The 21,614-nt window shown below is 40.5% G+C and overlaps 2 protein-coding genes across 3 annotated transcripts in view; one reads left to right on the forward strand and one right to left on the reverse strand.

Moving 5' to 3' along the window:
• LOC121957195 (zinc finger protein 281) overlaps window positions 1–21,614 on the reverse strand; it is a 137,707-nt gene that overhangs the window by 19,782 nt on the left and 96,311 nt on the right. For both annotated transcript variants that reach the window (XM_042505723.2, XM_088091060.1), the window contains one exon: window positions 6,181–6,329. The gene's annotated coding sequence lies outside the window, so the exon portion shown is untranslated. The remainder of the gene's footprint in view (window positions 1–6,180; window positions 6,330–21,614) is intronic.
• Window positions 700–21,413, forward strand: LOC121957182 (G protein-activated inward rectifier potassium channel 1). The gene is made up of 3 exons (XM_042505707.2): window positions 700–1,752; window positions 15,386–15,602; window positions 20,356–21,413. Exons 1-3 carry the CDS (start codon window positions 1,087–1,089, stop codon window positions 21,012–21,014), a joined length of 1,542 nt encoding a protein of 513 aa, XP_042361641.1. The 5' UTR covers window positions 700–1,086; the 3' UTR covers window positions 21,015–21,413.

The raw sequence follows: 21,614 nt of genomic DNA on the forward strand, positions 1-21,614 counted from the left end.
TAATCGTCATTCTAGAAGTAACTAACACCCCCTAAATTGTACACACTGGATCTTTAATGTAAGAATTAAAATGAGCAAAGCCTTTTGACAATAAGCGGGGAAAAAATATTTACAGTAAAAAGTCTAAAGACAAGAGGATTTGGGGGGAAATACTGTACACTCTTTACATTATTGTTAATTTATTCGTCATTATTAGTTTAATGTAATAAGATTTAATAATGTTGCACCTGTCAACAGAGGTAAAACAATTTACTATCACCTGTCTCCAACTCAGTTAGTCACTGACCCCATATTGCCACTGTATCAGACCAAGTGTGCACATAGATCGTCCTTCCAGTAGATGGCACAGTTTAACTTAAAAGCACAAAGATCGTCCAACCTCATCACTTCAGATCTCTGAGTGACCTTCCAATGCTGTTAATCACATAAAGGATCAGCTACAATGTAAAGACAACGTAAGCACTTATGAAGAATGAATGACAAAAACAATCAACCAACCAGTCAATTTATAAATTAAGTCGCACACTGAATTAATTGACCGGATGAAATACTCAGGAGAGTCTGCCCACCTCTCTGTCCCCCCTCGCACTTTCTCTCTCTCTCTTTACACACAAACGCAGTCTTGCGTAACTCTCCCCTCCTCTCTCCCTGCCCCCTTGCCTCCCTCTCCTCGCATCTCTCCCTCACACACACTCCCCTCTCCATCCTCCACAGCCCACCAGGAGCTGTGAATGGTAGACAGCTCCTCGTATTTCGCTCCACTGGTGAGCACCGCGCCAGTCAGCGTGGAGACTGAACAGAGCGCACAGCTACACTCACCAATCGTCGTATGTCATGCAAAGTAACTGGAAGAGCAGTGGATATTGTTTTTAATATAACAAACGGATAAGTGTTTAAAAGCTCCGACATACTCGTGATTTTGTTGTTGTTGGTGTTTTTTTTTTTTTTTTACTCAGGATTTACGCGCGCTGAAATGGCCATGGCGCATTTTACGCACTGCAGGTAACCAGTGTTTTGGGGGCTCAAACAACCAAAAACATGGATTAAACAGCAAGTCAGTTTTGCTTTTACTTAAGGAGAGCTCAAATGGCGGCACTTCGTAGAAAATTTGGCGAAGACTACCAAGTGGTTAACACGAATCGGGCAACCACTTTTTCCGCTCCGGTCAAGAAGAAACGCCAGCGCTTCGTGGACAAGAACGGTCGCTGCAATGTGCAGCACGGAAACCTCGGCGGAGAGACCAGCAGGTACCTCTCTGACCTCTTCACCACTTTGGTGGACCTGAAGTGGCGATGGAACCTGCTCATCTTCATCCTAACTTACACGATCGCCTGGCTGGTCATGGCATCGATGTGGTGGATCATCGCGTACATCAGAGGAGACCTAAATCACGGCCACGACGCGTCCTACACCCCCTGTGTGGCCAATGTTTACAACTTCCCCTCAGCTTTTCTGTTTTTCATCGAGACTGAAGCCACCATCGGCTACGGCTACCGGTACATCACAGAGAAGTGCCCGGAAGGCATCATCCTCTTCTTGTTCCAGTCGCTGCTGGGCTCCATAGTGGACGCCTTTCTCATCGGCTGCATGTTCATTAAAATGTCCCAACCTAAGAAACGCGCGGAGACGCTCATGTTCAGTCAGGATGCGGTGATTTCTCAGCGAGACGGCAAACTGTGCCTCATGTTCCGTGTGGGGAACCTGAGGAACAGCCACATGGTGTCCGCTCAGATCAGGTGCAAACTCATAAAGGTAAGCCCGAGGATCACATATTCTCTGATGATGACAGCTTCCCGAGGACTGACTGAAGTGTAGGAGCTGATGCTGTGAATAAATCACCTTGTTTCACCAATAAAGCAATATAGCGAAAGAAGTATCATTAAGATGAACATACATTATAATCAACACGATTAAGTTGTTCTAACTTTAAATAAAGTGTCTGGGCTTCCTCAAAATTTTTAAGTTGACTGGATTTGAAAATACAAGTCAAGGTATTTTTTTTTCCAATAATTCATCTTTTCCTTTCAAATTCAGTTGACTTAAAAATTGAAGGCAGCCCTGACACTATTTTTTTCTTACATAAAGAAAATACTTTTTTTTTTTTACAGTGAACCTATTGTAACTTATAAAAGTCCCTGTTGCTGCACTGAATTTTATCTCAGCAGTTTTGCATTGAGGCAAATAGTGAACGTTTAAGCAACATAAGAAAAAAACAGCCTTTTCCCCCACAAGGACTGCACTCTTGACTGACAGCTGTCTCCTCAAGAATCTCTATTTCCTTTACTTCCATCTCATCTGAGCCCACAAGGAAAAGAGCAGTTTCACGGGTTTAAATTATCTTTTTTTTTTTTTTAACTGTAAGCAAGTCCTTCTACACAATATAGGCCTTGTTAAACAAAACAGGCTTAAGGTAGCATTACCATAATCCTTCAGCTGCACAACAGTGAGGCTGAGTGGCGGCAGGCAGGTGCATCTTACACCACTGAGATGAGAGAGTAAGGACTGTTGTTGGTGTAGCTGGATGAATCCAGCACTACTGCTGACACCTGGACAGATAGGTGTGCATCAGTAAGTGGATGTGACAGAGAGATGGCTGACCCGAGGTAAAAAAAAATAAATAAAGTTACGCTCTATGAATCAGCAGCGAGAGGAAGCTTCACACACGACCACAGATCACTGGAGTCAGTAAAACAGCCCTCCTGGGAGAGAGCATGCAGCCATAAATAAGTATTTATTGCATCCATAAAGAAATGCATTATTTTCTTTCTTTTCTTTAGGGTGTTTTTTTTATTTTTATTTCTCTTCTGGGGGATAGAAAATGACACACAAGGAATAGGGAGATAAGCTGTTTTAGTCACAACATTGTGGATTTGAATCCTAACTGTGCAACGTTGGTTATCCACTAATGGAGAGCAGACTTTAGGGGGGAATATAGCTGATAAACCACACACTCCGAAAACAAGCAACAATGCAGAAAATTACCACAAACGGCAGCAAGGTCCAGTGACTCCGCTTTTAATTATCCCAAAAGAGCTCCTTTCAGCCACATCCATGTTCAATGTACAAAATGGGCCATAAAGAAGACAAACAGCATTAGTGAGGTGCTTGGAGCTTGTTTATGTCCGTGTTCGCCTCTACACAGCCACATCGAGCACAGCGCTGGTCAGCTTAATGATGCATGCAGGCAGGGAGGGAGGCGGGGAGGACCGAGCTATTCCACAGTTACAAGTGTGGAGGAAATGAACAGCCCCATAGGCAGAAAGTACAATCACACATGCCTTCCCTCGTCTCTCCTGTGAGATGTATGCTCTCAGCATCTCAATCAGACTGTCTCCAGCTCGGCAACACACCTATAAGACTGTTTGTTTTAGTTTATAAGCACACTGAAACTCAGTAATAGGATTTTCTTAAAAGCAATGGCCCCCAGAACCGTAAGAAATATAATTTTGTGCTACTTTCAAAAAGAAAAAAAGGCATGCATCAGTTTTTATATTGTAGAGCCACTCTCCTTTTACCTTTCCTTCAGGACTGCTAGAAATATAATCAGTATAAATTTCCAAGACCTCTCAGCCGACCCCACATCTTTTTACACTCCCTCTCTCTGTGAAATACAATAAATACAGCATCCACTGTGTGCTCCTTAGTGTTTTTTTCTGCAGTTTTGCTCCAGGGCTTTGTGGTCTAACCTTATTCTTTCGCTTCAAAGACTCTCTTACCAAGACTGAATTTTTGCAGCAGCTCTGCCAGAGCACAGAATACAAAAAAGAAACGAGTCATTGTGCACGAACAAAGGCATTGTTCAGGTTGACCGTAGTTTAAGATATCACACATCACAAAGAGTGTCAAAAAAACATGCAGTATTTAGACTGAATGCTTTAAGTGCAGTCCCTGTATAGAAATGCTGGTGGTGCTGTTGAACTGCAACCCTCTTCAAATCATGCCTCATCATATAAAATACTCAGGCATTACTGGAAAAGGAATCATTTCAACTTGAAAAGAATCTCTCTCTCTCTGTGTGTGTGTGTGTGTGTGTGTGTGTGTGTGTGTGTGTGTGTGGGAGAGAGGGAGTTTGAGAAGAGTTTTTTTCTTTTTTGATGACTTGCACATCAAGCCAAAGCTGAGTGAATGAACAACTCTCTGACATCAAATCAAACCAGATGCACTGAAACTCTCCCACAATTAAAACAGAGGCGTAACTATAGACAGCGCAGGCAGTGGGGGGCTCCGTAGAGAGAGCGAGACCTCCAGAAATGTTTTGGGCAGAGAACAGGCATACACTTATGCTACATAGACAATAACAAAAATTATACAATAAATTTGAAAAGCTATTTAATTCAATGAATTTTTTAAGTTCTTTGGTATATTTGTCAAGTGCAGATATAACGATTGCTAGGTGATATGTATGTTGATGATGTTGTCCAATGTTGAGGCTCTATTTGATCATTTGATGAGATAATTTATGGTAGCTAGTTTAAGCGCAAAATCTGTCAAGACTGACAAGCTGAGCACATGTGCAAACCTAGCGAGCGGTCATGCAATCAAACATAGATGCAACAGTAAGTAAGTAAAGCAAAGTAAAAGACAAGAGAGAAAAGAACAGGAGGAGAAGGTAGCAAAAAGCTCCCAAATTAGATTCCTTTGGCTTTTCTTTTGGCACTGATGCTTGTTTTCACGTTTCAACATTTTGACTATTTTATTGCTACTCAACTTTCCCACACAACACATTGTTGGTAAAATATACAACTCATGGCATGTCTGTGTGTGTGTGTGTGTGTGTGTGTGTGTGTGTGTGTGTGTGTGTGTGTGTGTGTGTGTGTTCAACCTGGTGTCACTACCAACTCATCATATACCATTGCTTGGTCAGTGGTCAGAGACACTTTTTAGCTGTGATATCAGACATGCTGGGCGGAGGCATTTTTTGTGACACTCTGAGCAACTGCTGTAGTGTAAAGAGCAAAAAAGTCTTTCAAAAGTCAAAAAAATCCACAAAATGGATAGGTCAAACAAACTGTGGACTTTCAACTTGGAGACCGCTGTTCATGTCCTGTGTGATACCAAAACTCAATGGAGTTATTTTAACCCTCCGAAACTTGGGTTCGACATCACTTTTCCTGTGCTGCTTTCAGAAGCCTTTATGAGTAATTAAACCTTCAAACCATAAGCAAACTGGTCTCCTTTTGAAAACTTGACAAAAAAAGGAAAATGAAAGAAGTTGCAAGATATTAGATTTGGATTTTTTTAAGCTAGGGCAAAATGTCCAAAAAACTATATTTATAATTATCAGAATTATATATTTATAAATATCCTACAGAATTAATATTATTTTAAGCAAGTTTTTTAAGGTCATTTACTTGTTTGTTTATTGTTGTCATTGCTGTTTTGTTTTTTTTTTACTCCTTTTCTTTTATTCTAATTTCCAGTCCTCAAGTTTCTCCTTGCCTTATTTCCATGTTTTGGAAAAACATCAAGCCAGTTTGCTTTTTGCTTTGCAAGTTTCAAAGGGTCAATAATAGCATAGTGTAGATACATTACGTTAGTAACAAACATTCTTGTTTTAAATCAAACCATGATGGTTTTTTTGTTGGTGTTTTAAATAAACCTAACCACTTACTTTTTTCCTTAAACTTAAGGAAGTAAACCTAAAGATAAAGTTTGGGATTTTTTTTACCCACATTCTAAATTTATTTTTGAAAGAGACTGTATGCATTCAAAGTAGAAACTGTATATTACTGGAGAAGAATAAAAGACATAATGCATGTGACAAGCGCAAATTGACACACCAGCCCTCAGCATCCAGAACTGACTAGAGGGATACCTAGAACTTCATAGTTTGAAGTGTAGGGTCACTCATCAAGTGCCAGTTTGTGTGTGTCATAACTGGTAAGCAGCATGCACTGGGGTGTGTTGTAACTACCTCACGCTATTCAATCAAAACAAAACTATTTCTTTGACACCTCCGTGATATGGAAGCTGAAATTAATCGCACTACCCAGGCAAAGGCACCAGAGTTCATTTTAACAAAAGCAAGCAGGTTATGTGTGAAAGCACCCTTAGTTTTGATGAGGTTGTGGATGTTGACACAAAACAGTTTTTAGGGCAATGAAGCGTAAGATGAAAGTACAAGTCTGTCACTCATCCCTTAATTGCTCCTCTTATAGTGCAATGCACGGACCCACTGACCTTTGGTTAGAAGTGGTCCTCTGGCAATCTGCCCAACCAGGTACAGAGTTCTGCTGTTTACTTTCTTTCTGCTCTGGGTCCAGTTGGCCTGCAGTGTAGAGGCAGGGGACAGCCTCTAGTTGCCCAAGACAAGGACACATCCTCCATATCTGCACATAGAAGACGGTCATTAATATAATTTCTGTCAGACAATGGCAGTAGAAGAAATCCCAGCATTCCTGGTACATAACAGTCAAGATAGTCTTTTGTGTCCTGGGATGGGTTGTCAAAAAAAATCAAAACTCAGATACTAATCGATACTAAAAATTAGTACTGTATACAATACTCATTTCTAACAGTAACTATACCAACAATGCCTTTGAAAATATGGTGCCAATTCACCAGAAGCAAAGAAAATTTAAAAAAAGGCTTGAGCGGATTACATATGCATGTCATTGTGTCCTTTTATGCTTTTTTGTTTTTGCAGTACCTCAGACTACCTAAAAATAAATCAGTCATTGACATTTTACAATAAGGTTGCTGTTTTTTTCCCCACTACCTGAGGCAACTTAAAAATAAAAATTTAAAAAATGGTATTGAGTGTCAAGTATTTTTCTGGTATCTGTATCAAATTAGAAATTCGAAAACTGTGACAACCCTAGTCCTGGGTACGTGCAGCATCATGCAGAGTGTGAACTGGTACACATGGCCCGGTAAGAAGGTCTCATTTTTCCCAATCTAGGTTGCAACATAACTATCAGTAAAATCTACACAGCCCCTGATAGATGGTGTTTAAATTGGAGCCACTTGTTGGTGCTGCTGTGTTTGGACACCAGAGCTCCGCTGAACTGTTGTGACAGCAGAAAGAAGGGACAGACAGAGCCATGGAAGCTGTCATACAGAGTCCCACCATAAGCAGTTGAAATACAGCTTTGCAGGGCATCCATGACAGCCTCAGAGGGCATTTTGGTGGAACTAGCTAGCTAGCTGAAAATGTGACTGTGGTATTACTGGGAGGGTGCAGGGAGAGAGTGAAGGAATTGATTGAAAGTGATGGAAAGTGGTAGAGGAGCTATAGAGGAGCTGCGGAGAAGCTGGCAGTGAGAGAGGGGAGACATAAAAAGAATTACTAACAGATTTGTTTCTTAATATTTTCATTGTGTGAGTGGTGCCTTTTACTTCACAGACATACATACAGGGGAGAGAAATCCTCTCGGCTGTATGTCTCCTCAGAGGATTGCAGGATGAGCTATATACAGTAGTCACTAGAAGTGGAATTGATTTCCATTTCTTATCTAATAAGGATAGTGATGCAATTATACTACCAGGTTGTGGAAGGCTGGAGAAGAAGCCTACAGTCATTGATTAGTGAGAACCAGAGCCAGAAATCCTTAAGACTCTGGACTGCTCACGCTCCTCTCTCCTTTGCATGCTTTACTTGAATAATTCAAAATGTCTTCAGTTGTATGTTTTGCTGTGTGTATGCTTCAAAAAGCACAAAAACACAGACAAAATCTTCCCTGCTAGATTTTCTTTCCAAGGTATTTAAAAGAAGATGTGTGAAGTGGAGTGTGTGTTATTTGTAATGTCTGAGCCAGCAGACTGAAGTCAGAAAAAAGCATTATTATTCTTGAATAAACACTACATCTTAAGGCTTCTGATAATAGTAATTTAGGAGCCTTGTTACAGTATTATCCACATCCAAGTAGAAATCAGAGGCAGCACAGTTACGACAAAACACATTTTTTGGCCAAGAACATTGCGACACCATTTCTGCCGCAACAACTGTTGAAGTCACTACGTGTCACATTGAGGATTAAAACACTATCCAAGGAAGGAAACTAAACCAGAGCATACGACAGAAACATTTCAGGCAGAGGCTTAGCATTTCCAAACAACATCTAATACCAGCTTTATCCTGCTTTGACTTCATTTTGGTAAAGCATCAGCCTTCAAAGTCACCCAATCACTCTGACTTCACATGCATCCTCACCAGATTCACAATCAAATCTAGCAGGTTTTCTCTTGCGATGTATCATCTTACTAATTCGTAATTTCAGAGCAGCCCAGGATCCAAAATAATGACCTTCATCACACAAGTCTGCAGCAAATAATTTGTGTAATAGCTTAACCTTTATTTATAGCAAGGTGGGAAGTTAGAGTGTGAAGGTGGTGGACGGTCCAGTGGTTTGTCTGACTTTAATGCCACAGGCTTCAGTTTGCATCCAATAACTGACAACAATTAGTGTCGCACAATGTACTCCCAAGATGCCTGACCTTAAAGGGGACCTGTTATGGTTTTCCTCATTTTCTGTCACATATATAATTTTGCAGTGTCAGATGTTCATATTAAATGTGGCCAGAGTTGAAGATAATGAGGTTGTGTAAAAGTAATCCCTATGAGCAAAAACCTCAGGTTTCAAATCGCTCTGAATAGTGTTTTTTCAATGTTTTTTTCTACTTTTGAGACAAGCTCACGTCAGCATGTGATAGATTTCATTTTGTCATCTGCTCCAGGCACGCTACTGCAAGCGTTTGCATTATCGGCCTTCACTGTCACATGTAAATGCAAATATCAGGGAAATATGCAGACTAGGTTGCCTATATTGTTCATTTCTCCCTGATTTTTCGATCATGTTCCTGCTGTCCCGTTGTAAAGATTTTTGTTTAGAAGCTTTTATTGGTGTTTTTTCATGGTAGAATTTGTCTCTATACTTCATTATAGTCAATCTTCTGACTGCAAGTACACTGCTACATGTAGCTAAATGCTAATATCAGGAAAATATGTTATCTTGAATGCCGATGATGTTAATTTCTCCCTGATTTTGGATCATATTCCTGACTTACCATGACTTTTTGTGAGGATTTTGGTTAAGCTTTATTTGTGATTTTTCACAGTTGAAAGTGCTGCTAGTTTTGGTTACAGGTGTTTCTCAGCTGCAATGACAGTACAGAGATTGCAATGTTGAGAGCAGCGATAAGCTATGGAAGACCAGGAAAGGCTGACCAATCAGAGCAGACTGGGTTTTTTTCAAGAGAGGCTACTTAAAGAGACAGGTGCTGGAGCGTTTCAGACAGAGGGTGAATACAGGTATTGTACTGCACCAATAGTATGAGGGAATTATGTGAAGCTGATATTGAGCATAAATAATTGTCATGTGTGCACACTGCAGAAATAAATAATTGTAAAAGCCAAGTACACAGCACAGGTGTTGTCATTCAGCTGTATTTCTGCTTATATTTGTCTTATTATGTCATAAAACAGTGAAGTGTAATGAAATAAGGAATTATTGAAGTGTTAATCACCTGGTTAACAGGTAGCTTTTATGAGCTGCCATCAAATCACTACTTTATGCTTCTTCAGATGTCTGACAACAGAAACATTTAAATGGTGACAACTAAATTGTGAGTTTGTCTGTAATCAAACACAGTGTAGGTGACTGTGGAGCAAAAGACGATACAACAGAGGTGAAACCAGCTCTGACAAAGCAACCAAGCTGCCTTTGATGCTGACTTTGATGCACAATTTTGTTTTTGTGTTTTCACCTAAAGACATTGGAAGAGAAGATGGAGATAATTTCAGAAAACAGCCTGAAAAAGCTTGTGAATACATGTCATTTTTATACAAAGAAATACATTTTCAGATTTAGCCAGTTTAGTTGGAAAATACACTCTGTTTTCCATTACTTTTACCTAACTATTGAACTTTTCATTCTGTACTTTTAGCTTAGTGAATATCCCTGCTCACTTGCAAATTAGTTTCATACATGCTCAACATGTGATGTTTAGGTCATAAAGTTCAATATATGAACATACACTTAGTGGTGGACTAAAAACTGACAGTCTATAAAACAATAAATCCTCCCTTCATGAAGATTGTGTTCATTTTTTGACCCAAATTTTTATAAATTTGAATGGGGAAGTTTAATTTGAATGTGGTGCTGTTTAAATCATTTAAATCAGTGCGGGTAAATAACAGAAACACTGATACAGCTCAACGGTGCACAAACTGCATCCTCCAGAATGACCACAAAGATGAATCAACCAAAGCATTCTCACTCCCAACTTGTTAAATGCTCACACTTGATAAGTGGCTGTACACATCAAATTATGATGCTATAGGTACCCCTCCAGCTATGGATTTGGACGTTCACAGAGACCATGTCAGTTTCACTTGTTACATGCATTATGTCTCTTTTCTAAATAAACTTTTGTTTTCATCTGAAATTTGCAGTTTCAGCTTGTTAAGAGCATACAGCTTCTTTCTTAAAATAAAGCTAACATAGGTAAAAAAAACTTCATTTTTAGGGTTACTTCCCATGGTTTAGGCAACAAAAGCACAAGGTTAGGTTTTGAAATAATATCATGGTTCTGCTCAAATTTAGTACATCTGTTATTAACATTAGGTAACTTCACATAAGATACATCACAAAGGTCACTTGACATACATCACTAGCACAGTGTGCAACAAATAATTGCACGCTATGTTGTTATTAAAATAACTTGCCTTTTGGTTTCACACAGGAAACAAGCAACATCTGCCAGATGCAAACTTTCTCACTTTTGATACTATGGCAGCTGCTTGAAGCGTTAAAATAAGCCACCCTGTGCATCTCGTAAAGCAGCTAAAGGGTGCCTCAGTACGTTGGTATCTGTTGCCGAGGGCTACTGACCAGGTGTCGGTATTTGACGAGCTGGGAGTGAGACCAGGTTGAATCAACACCATGAGTCAGGAGTATTAATTGCAGAACTGTTGTATTATACATATAGGTGTATGTATTAAATGTTGTATCTGTCTTTGACACATGTACATGTTTACATATTACCAGTTCATGAAACCGGGAGAAAACTGAGCAGTCCATCCCATGTTGGATTGTCCAATTTATTTGACCGTGTCTGATTTGACCAGTTCATCTCATTAAGTTTAGGCATGACTGGGTGAAATGTTAGATGGCTAGACCTTTCTCGATGTACTGAGAAAGGCAGACGTGGCGAAGGGGAAGCCTGTGTGATTTGGCTGCCTTGTCAGTTGACCAGATTGCCTACAAGCTCCTGCAGCCTCCTCTCTCTCAGGCTACTGATTGATGAAGACCTGGCAGAGCGTGGAGTGGAGTAGTAAGATCAGGCCACTTTGGCTCTAATCAATTTTATTTATCACCTGTCTTCATCCATAAGCATCATTCACACCCCTGAAACGCTCCTTTTGTGAGCATAAAACAAAACCACAGCGCCTTTCTAATGATAATGAGCAGCTGACAGGTTGACTGGGGCGGTGAGTAGTCAGAGTCTGATGTGTGTTTGTGTGCATGGCGAGTGTTTCTCCTGCACAATTGCCCCAAAGGCATAATTGAAAATGAATGCATCAGAGCTCGGGGTGAGAAATGTGTTTATTTGCTGGAGTGCGGGATTTACATGAAAATTAAAAAAAAAAAAAAACGGTAGACAAGCTCAGCTATCTCAGGATCTTTGCAGGGGGAGAAGCGTAGGAGAGTGCCAACAGGGTCTGTGTAAGGAGCTTTGCCTGTCAATGTTTGCATAGAGTCATTCATCATTTAATCTTCAGTGACAATGACAGAAAGTGAAATGTAGCATTTCTCTTCGCTAGCATGAGATAACCCGCATCCAACCAAACAGTATTCAGCAGCCTGTAGGCACCTGAACAATGCCCCCCTGACATGAAAGTGGTTCTCCAACATAAATCCAGAACAGCAGCTCATTGATATTCACAAGAGATAGAAATAGAATGCAATGTTTTCTGGCAATGCAAAGTCTGTTTACTCACACTTCATTCACAGTTTACTTCTCGGAGGGCTGAACTAAAGGGCAATGTCACAGGGAGGTCAGGATGAAGCTGGGCTCTGACTGGTAGATGCTGCTTTACAGGAGTTGTTTGGATGAGAGAGGAGGCAGCACCACACATGTATTAAACCCCAATTTATTAATGAATTTAAAAAAAAGTCCTCCTTTGAAACCTGAAATAAATTCCTGTCTTTTTGTCCTTAATTCTCACAGAAATTTGATCAAACAGCCAGCAACAATATTATAATCCCCCACTGATATGATGCTAAAACTGTGCTACCAAATTAAATTAATGAAATTGGAAGATACGAGTTCTGACATTTGTTCAAAACATTCCTTAAAGTTGTTATAATTTTTTATTTTCACTTTTATTGTCCAATTATGGCACACAAGGCCTGTCCTGCTGCTACTAGTGCTATTGAAATAGACTAATGCTGGCTAGCTAGGGCACCCATGGGTATACCCCGCAGTCACTCCACCTCACTTCCCGCCGCTCTGACACTAAGACGGAAAGTTTACTGATCCTGCCAGGATTTGGGGGCCAGTCCAGTTGCTAAAGGTCCATCTCTGCAACATATGACAGCTACAGTAGCTTGGAAAGCACTGTATAGTTAAAGGGAGTCGTTGTTAATTTTCAACCAGCTCTGTGTCATCGCAGTGGACGCAGCAGCAGTGCAGCTGACCTCTGCTGGTGGAAATGCTGGGATATTCAGGTGCTCTTGGCACAGGTGGAAGCCAAACACCATTTATCTGCATGCACTGCTCATGCTGTGATGGCAGAGCTGGTTGAAAATCAATCAAGTCTCCTTTAATTGGCTTTGACAACTTGAATTTAGCCAGCGATTACAAGTAAAAACAGATAAACACAGGGGAGGCATACACATGTAAACAAGACCTGATGCATAAAGAAGGTAGAGTGGCACCTAAAGAGAGGAATGAGATGGGTAGTGTTTTTTTGGCAAGGGTGGTGTTCAAACCCGTTAATGAACTCAAACTGTTTGACAGGGCACCTAGCTATAAAACACCTCTTTCAGCCAGCACCCAATTTCCTGTTTGCAGCAGCATGGACTACTTGCAGCAGTAGATAAGCAGCCTCATTGACTGGCAACTGGCGTTCATCATGCAGACGTGGTGTTGTTTAAAGTGGTTTAAATTACAATAGATGTGTCCTATTCATTTTTGGATTTAATGTTATCCGAAGTTAACTGAGAGCTTTATGTTTGACAAATTCATGAACTAGTCTTTTTTTATGTTCTTTTATGTTAAAGTGAAAATATAGGCTATTGTTTGAAAGTAACAAGCAGGCCTATGCATTTTAAGCAGGAAATGTTAGATTATGTAAGAACAAAGTAAGTATCTGATTTTACATTTCTTTATTTCATAGTTATAGTAAACCAATAGGGCTTACTAGCTCTACACGACTGGAAAATGTTTATTTCCATCTCTTTTTTATGTTAATTTTTGATTAGGACCTGTTAGCTTTAGCCTTACTCTGTTAGCATAATATCGTTAATATTAGGCTGCTCAACTAGCTAACTACTTATGATAAAATCTGGCATAGCAACTGTAACTATGGAGGGGGGCAGGGTGGGCTGTATAGGTACAGTAATACCAAATTGAAGTAACTTATGTAAGTAACAGTAGGCTGGAATCAAAGTTTTTCCACTTTGTTATTGTATCATCACTGGAATTTGGGGCAGAACAGTCGAAGGTGACACTGACTCAGTTGTAAAGGCTGAGAAAGGGAAACCATTGCCATTGTGGAAATAATGTGTCGATTATTTCAGGATAAACGAGAACAAAAGATCCAGAAATGGCAGAGAGGGTTGTAGAGAAGGGGGTTGGACTGTGTGTGCGAGTCTGTGTGGGATGAAGCAGTGTGTGGTGGAGGAATAGTGTGTGTGTGGGTGGGTGGATGGCAGGTGCCCAATTATTGGTTGCAAGTGAAACAATGTAGAAAAAAAGAAGAGAGTATAAAAATTAGCTTTTGATATGAAATTTTTAACCATCAAAGATCAGATTTCTTCCTCGTAAATGACATCGAAACAACCTGTTTCTGACAGCAGGATGCCAAAAAAGCTGGAAAATTTGAGAGAATGTGCATGAAATGGTAAACACACTGCTAAGTGACGGATGCAAACAAGATGAGAAAAAGGTGAACAGGTTGATTAGACAGAATAAGACAGGAAAGGAGAAAATACATTCAGGACCTTGGTGCTGAGCTTCAACATCATCTGGGCAATTAAATGCTTCCGCACCAGTTAACACTCTGTGGGCAAGTCCTGTCCAAACACGGCTGCCTGTCTCATATGCCCGCCTGCAAGTTCTTCAAGAAATCAATGTGAAATGCCAAATCTATGGCCACTGCAAACAGGGCACCAATGGAAATGTCAGACAGACAGGAAGAGAAAATATCACCCATCACCTTTCCAGGGGTTGGTATATGTATTTTTAGAGAATCCCCCATCACACCTTAACACTGAACTTTGAGGTGCTTACATTACTCGTACAATTGTAGTTCCATTTTCGGCTTCTTTATACAACCTTTGCATGCAAAATTCAATTCACTGAAACATATAAATATTCAGTTCAAAAACAAACAAATCAGTGTAGTTGGTGCTCTTTGCCATATTTTAGATGTCTAGGAGTTGTAACCTCCTCTACCAATCTTCTAAATGTCTCACGTGGTTTCATATTAGTAACAGATTAATGTTCAAAGAGGTAAAGATAGTAAATAATTCAAAAGAAAATAAAGTGTAGCGAAAAGGTCTGATTAATGACCAGAGGGTTTATGTATCAGAACTTTGTTCATAATTTTTCCTCTCTAAAAAATCCTCTTAAGACCCCTCTGATTTATATTATCTCAGATGTATCAGTTACGTATTTAACATTAAGCAACTGACTTAATGTAGGTTAGGTTTAGCAAATAGGTTCACAAGGGACAGGATCAGCATTATCCTGGGGTAAAGTCCTATGTTTGTTTGACCCATCCAACAGCTCAGCCTTCCTCGCTCATTATATTACATCCCTCCTTATACCCATCAGCGCACTGATCAAGTAAACACAGCCCTCACAATTACGTGGATTATACTTGAGCATCATTTTTCAAACGTAGACATACAAACAGCACATGAGATTCACTTTTGTATACTTTGAATGCAGGACTTGTAAAGTGATGTACATGTAATGGAGTGTTTTTAAATTGTGCCAAGTGTCATTAGTACTATTACTTTAGTAAAAGATCCTGTTAATGGACTGAAGATCTGCATCTTGTTTCATTAGATTAAAGGGGGCAAACAGTGCCAGAACAACAATCTGTCTTACTCTGCTTTATGAGGACAAGTATCTAATCTTCTCTTTCCTGTTTCTTTTCTATCCTTATTTCACTGTCTTGGCTCCGCTTCTCTCTCTCTGTACTGTTTTTCAGTCTCGTCAGACACCCGAAGGTGAGTTCCTGCCTCTGGACCAGTGTGAATTGGATGTTGGTTTCGGGACAGGAGCAGACCAGCTCTTTCTGGTGTCCCCTCTCACCATTTGCCACGAAATCAATCCCAAGAGCCCCTTTTTCGACTTATCCCAGCGCTCCCTCATGAACGAACAGTTTGAGATTGTCGTTATCCTTGAGGGCATCGTGGAGACCACTGGTGAGGGATCCTGAATTAAACTCCTTTTCCTATCACTTCTTTCACCTCTTTCCTTTTATGCTTCTTGCATCCACTTCTATCACATTCTCATTTCTTATTTTCCTCACTCTCCTCAATCTAAATGTAAATTCCTATATTAATATCAACCCACATAACATTCCTATCTAATAGATACTTATCTAAACTTTATGAAATCTCATTTCCCCGCCCTCTCAGTTTTGCATATTTGAAGAAGGAGGGAGATGGAAAAAAAAGGGAGAACGAGAAAACACATGAGACAGACACCCTGATTGAATTATGAAGAATATGTTATTACTGCAGAATCGGTTTATGCCCACCCTATGCATAATAAAAGCCTGTGGTCATAGATGCGTGTGTCACTTTGATAAATGACCCAAGGTTTTAGTCAAGTTCCACTCCATTTTTTCAGAAGACAGCAGAGAGCAGAGGTGTTACACTGTTATACAGCCACAGCTGTAAACTACAGGCAGCTATGCAGGAGTCTCTGACAACACTGTTCTCTCTGTTGCATATGTAACAGAATGATTCTTCCCCCAAGTCCAATACAAATAAATCCATCTCTCTCTTTTCATTTTAACTCTGCTTCCATCCATCCCTCATAGTCCTTACTTTGCCACTGCTGTAGAAGAAACCACAGAGCTGAATAGGCTTAGAGCAGGAGGGAGGGATCAGCAGGGAAGCGGAGAGGCATGCAGGCAACACGGTCTGTGCTCTGTTGATAATACCATTAAATCAGGGTGCAGCCAGAAGTTTAGTGACGCAGTGCTGTGGCACTCAGACCTGAGGAGTAAAGGAGGGAAGCCCTGGCAGTGCTACCTTCAGAGGGCTACGATATCCTGTCATCCTCACACTAACACACATCCTGTTAACCTGAACACATTGAGAGGTATCCTCTCACATCTAGCTGCTGCTGACACAGCTGTTCAGCTTGTTGATTGTCTCCCTAACTCATTACAGTTTTGTTTAAACTAGACAGATTACAGTGCTGTCACTCATATATATGTCTGATACCCTTTTTTAAGCCAAATTAGCATGTGTATGTCTGTTTTTTAAATGCAGTGAATTCTGTTAAAAAAAACAGGCAATAAACTGCTGTCCCATTGCCAATAGACCAGAGCGGTGTACACGGCTCTGCAAAGGAGTATGCCTTGTTTTATTTTCTCCTGGTGTGTCATGTTCGATGTCACAAATGGGCCAGACAACGCTTTAGTGAACAGTAGAAACCAGCATGGCCAGTGAAAATGTTTCTTCTTTTTTATGTCTTACCTAAATTCAGAATGACATTGGAGCACTGTCTGGATGACAGACACCTGAAAAAAGGGATTGTCATATTCCCATCACTGCCAATCCGTGCCAATAAATCCATGACTACTGCAGAGTCATTTGACCCGGGATTGAATGCCAACTGTAAAATTTTCTATTAAATAAAAGAAGACAGATGTTAGTGTGTGTTAGTGGGTTTTTTGTCCAGTGGGAAACTGTTTTAGTGGCAATATTGATTCTGTTTTTACATGTTAGGGGAAAAAAAGCAGAAAGAGATTGATGTATGAGATGTGTTCCTTTACTAAACTGGAGGTTTCTCGGTCAGGTATGAAACAGTACGTGGCTATGAACAGATGAAAGCAGGTAAAGAGAATGAATGGAGAAATAGACTAAGATTGTAGACAATATATAACTTCCACAGCTACAGTGTTTATTGCTTCGTGCTCACTCATTTAATACTGTGGCAGAACTACAGGCAAAACACCATCACTGACTATCCAATCCTGACTATTTAAAATGTGTTGAAAACAACATTCTTTGTTTGAAAACAGAAGGTTACTTATCTGATCCAAAATGGACCCATGCAAAACATACTACAACCTGATGCCCATCAATCAGTTTTCAAAAATCCTGGCCCATGGACAAAAAGCCATGGTCCCAATGAGACCTAATTATAGTAACAGCTAATCCAAAATGCAGTCAATACAAACAGACAAAAAATAGAGAGAGAACGCCAATAAATGATTCAAGCAACTAGGACCAAAAGAGCAGCAATCAATGCCATTTTATCCTGTACATCACAGTTCACACTTTCAAAGAGCCTATTGCACCCTGATTGAGCCCGCTCGGGCTCAATCAGGCAAGAGGTGTGTAAAGTTTCAGAAAACTGGAGCCAGGATGTGCTTTTTTTTTTTCTTTTTTTCTTTTTAAACAAGCGAAACATTGATTAGCCTGGTCGCTGATGCACTAAACATGTTAGCACATCTTCATTGGGAAAAACTAAAAAAATCTGATGTTCACTTTTTGTCTTGTTGGCATTGCATCAATTTAGGGAGAGGTTTCAGCCATGCCTCAAAAGTCAATTTTTCCCTTGTGATTATTATTATATATGATCAGAAGTGATAGTGGGTCTGCTCAGGTCTGCATAGACCAGTGACGTGTGGTAGTAAAACAGGAGCTTACCAGAACCCAATTCCTGAATATCATTTGAACTTCGTTCAAAACACAAGGACTGTGAAGACCTCTAAAAACAGAGCAGAACAGAATGTGTGTATCATAGTGTAATCCCTTGAACATGAGATGGTCAACATAGCTTGATTTAAGTCTTTTAATTCTTTTTTACTCTGACATATCAACTCCAGCTGCAGGTTATACTTTGTCGCTATGCAGATGACACACGTCTCTGCATGTCTGTGTTAAGTCAATGCTAGCTAAGCAACAGTGGCCAGATTAAAAGAGTCTGACGAAAGAGGCAAAGCATTATAATGCGCTCCGTAAACAGTGCCAGTAAAGGCTACTGCCAGGAGTTTTACATAAAGTCTGCTTCAGGGATGGCCTCTTCGCTGCCTGCCAAGTGTTTGCATAGATGTGCTGAGGGCTTTTTTTATGCAAGATGCAGCAAACATTAACCAGCTGGTTGACTACCCATATGACACCTGAACGATGAAAAAAACAAAAAACTGGCATGCCTGTCAGGCTCCAAACCCACACACTTTCACTGCACTGGTATAACAGCTGTCTTTTGCATCTACAGTCAGCAGGAATACAGTCATCATTCTACTGGTAAGAGAAGAGAATACAGCTGGAAAATTATTCTGGACTCACCCATGTGATTTAAGCCAAGCCTCTGGGCTAATTAAGACAAAAAATGACCTTTGTGTAAATGTAGAACTGACTTTTCTGTGGATGAAGATGAGTAGTCAGCCTGGAATAGCATCAGGCTGTGACATAACACTGCACATATCATCCCTCAGAGGGACAGGCTCAGACTCCCACTCTACAGCTCACTGTAGTGTTCAACAGAAAAGCTCAGGTGGAAGCAGAGCCACTGGATCAGAAAAAAATATGGATTAGGTGCTTATTGATCGCAAAGAAAAAAACTTTGAAATGTCAGGAACATTATTTTACAAGAACTGAGGTCAAATGGAATAAAAGCTTGTTTAAGAGGCTTGCAAACTGTTACAATCCTGTACGCACAGGCACCTATATTACTAGAACATCCTTGAATTATGAACCAATAACAACAGCAACTGCCAAAAGAGCATGACATTAGTGTTTCAATATCATTGTCTTTGAGACAAGCAGAGATTTAGGCCAGTACAAATCACAATCAACACCACAAGTTACAGTAGACATGCACAGACAGGACCCATGGCTCTTGACATTGATGTGCGGATGGTGTTGGGGGATTGCTTATTATGCTGATCAGATATAAACTGGCAATTATCAAAGTCAACACAAGCAATGCTTATAACAAGCATCACTCACCTTTCACCCATATTAACAGCACAAGACAATGGAAATCACACAGAACTGCATCGAAAAACAAACAGCATTACTTTGACTGCCAGGAAGTGAAATTTAAATTGCTGTTACATTATTTTATTTGACTTTATTTCATCTATTTTTTTTTAAGGCTAAGGCTTTTTTAAGGCTGTATAAACCAACTGTTGTGGACTTGACGGTAGTACCCTCATGTGTTGTGAGGTTAAATTACTGTTTCTGTAAATGGTGTCTGGTGGCTTGAAGAAAGTATAGGTAAAATTACTTCATTTTATTGCTGGAAAGGCCTGTTTGATGGCAAGGCAAAGCAGTAAAACAATCTTAGTATAGTGTACATAAACTGTCGTTTTTAGGGTTGTTTTTTTTTTTTTTACGTGGTCCATTTTTAGGGGACTAAAATACATTTTGCTGCTGCTCCTGTCCACAGCCACCAGACTCCTTGGACAGAAATAGTACTTTTACTTCACAAAACAAAAGGAGTTACCACTGTGACCAACACTAGTTTTGATTAGTATTGAGTGGAACACTCCCTTTGAAAAATGGACAAGAACGCAGATGGATCCACCCTTGAAAGACAAATAAATATCACTTTCTAAGTGGTACAAAAATGTGTCCTTTATCTAATATCATATAACTTTTCCATTTCAGTGCATTAGAGCTGAGATACTGAGAACATGAAAAGATAATAGTCGATACTAATAGTTGTTTATCTACTTTCATGAACCACTTGGGAAATGGCTGGAATCCTTACCACTAGATTTACTGTATTCAATCTCCAGTGTGTGACTAAACGGCATGGAAGGAGCATGAGGCAGTGATTCCATAAGCAATAAAGAAGAGCAGAGCGGAAAAGAGATAATGGGAAGGACTGCTGCCCTTTCACATTCCTCTTATCAGCCAATAATTGTTTTGTCGGAGATAAACCCTTTTATTTATTTATCATTACTATCCTGTCCCTCTTTTGCAGGTATGACATGCCAGGCACGGACGTCATATACCGAGGATGAGGTTTTATGGGGCCATCGCTTCCTGCCAGTGATGTCCCTGGAGGAAGGCTTTTTCAGGGTAGACTACTCTCAGTTCCACAGCACGTTTGAGGTACCGACACCACCGTACAGCGTCAAGGAGCACGAAGAGAAGAATTCACTGCCCTCGCCACTATCCACTCCCACCCCTGCACTGACTGAGAGTCACGGTGCCCGGCGTGACCGGGTGTTTTCTGTGGATTGCATTAACACATCAGAGGACAGGAGGGGAGGGATTGGGGGTCGACTGCCGAGCAAGCTGCAGAGGATGAGTTCATCTGGGAAAGAAGACCTGCAGAGGAAGGTGCTTCTGCTCAGCTCCCAGCACTCAGAGAAGGCCTGCAGCACAGGAGACCTGCCCCTAAAGCTGCAGCGCCTCAGCTCCTCGCCAGGACCCGAGGCGGAGAATCGGCTGCAACTCAAGTCCCTCAAGGTGGGCTTTGAACCCATGACCCAGTCTACTGGTGATCTGTACCAGCACAGCTTAACGCCCATGCTGTCCCCTGCTCCGGTCCCCATGCACAGCCCACTGCTCTCAGCTGGAGGAAGGCCAGAGGACAACCTGCCAGCAAAGCTACGGAAGATGAACGCCGACCGCTGAAATCCAAACAGTCCCACAAGAACAGACTCCCACTGACCTCCAACCACAGACAGACCGGAGGAGACGGGCATGGATTTAGAGATGTACTTTACCTTTGGAGGCTTTAATAGGAAAGAAACAGATGGGTCTACTGACAATTTATTGATTTTTTTTCTTTTTCTCGAGACACAACCTTTATTGGAATTACTGTGATTTTTGTGTTTCATAGCAGAGGCAATCATGCAGGCTTTGTTACACACAAAAGAAGAAAACTTCATGCTTGATGCGAACTTGATCATTCTGCAAGAGTTGTGCATGTATACACTAAATCCATGTATGCACCACTACACTTAATAGTCAACCTTAGTTTTATCTAAAAATAAATTATATAAAGATGATAATAAATGCTGTTTGATCTTTCCTTCCCTTGTGTTTTTTGTTGTATCACACACACCTACCTACACACACACACACACACACACACACACAAACAAAATTCGATCTTTAGTTTATGTACTCATTATGATTGTTGAATGCAACAGCTTCGCCAGATGTCAATAAGTAATCCAACTGTGCAATGCAATGCCGTTTTAATAGGCTGTTGTTAATGCCCTAATTTTG

The sequence above is a fragment of the Plectropomus leopardus genome, chromosome 18, assembly GCF_026936395.1.
Source record: "Plectropomus leopardus strain MGB_pleo_1.0 chromosome 18, ASM2693639v1, whole genome shotgun sequence".
Lineage (NCBI taxonomy): Eukaryota > Metazoa > Chordata > Actinopteri > Perciformes > Serranidae > Plectropomus > Plectropomus leopardus.

Coding starts and splice junctions, on each gene's coding strand:
- LOC121957182 (XM_042505707.2), top strand. CDS start 1,087: ATGGCGGCACTTCGTAGAAAATTTGGCGAAGACTACCAAGTGGTTAAC. Junction 1,753..15,385: donor TCAGGTGCAAACTCATAAAG/GTAAGCCCGAGG, acceptor ACTGTTTTTCAG/TCTCGTCAGACACCCGAAGG. Junction 15,603..20,355: donor GGGCATCGTGGAGACCACTG/GTGAGGGATCCT, acceptor CCTCTTTTGCAG/GTATGACATGCCAGGCACGG.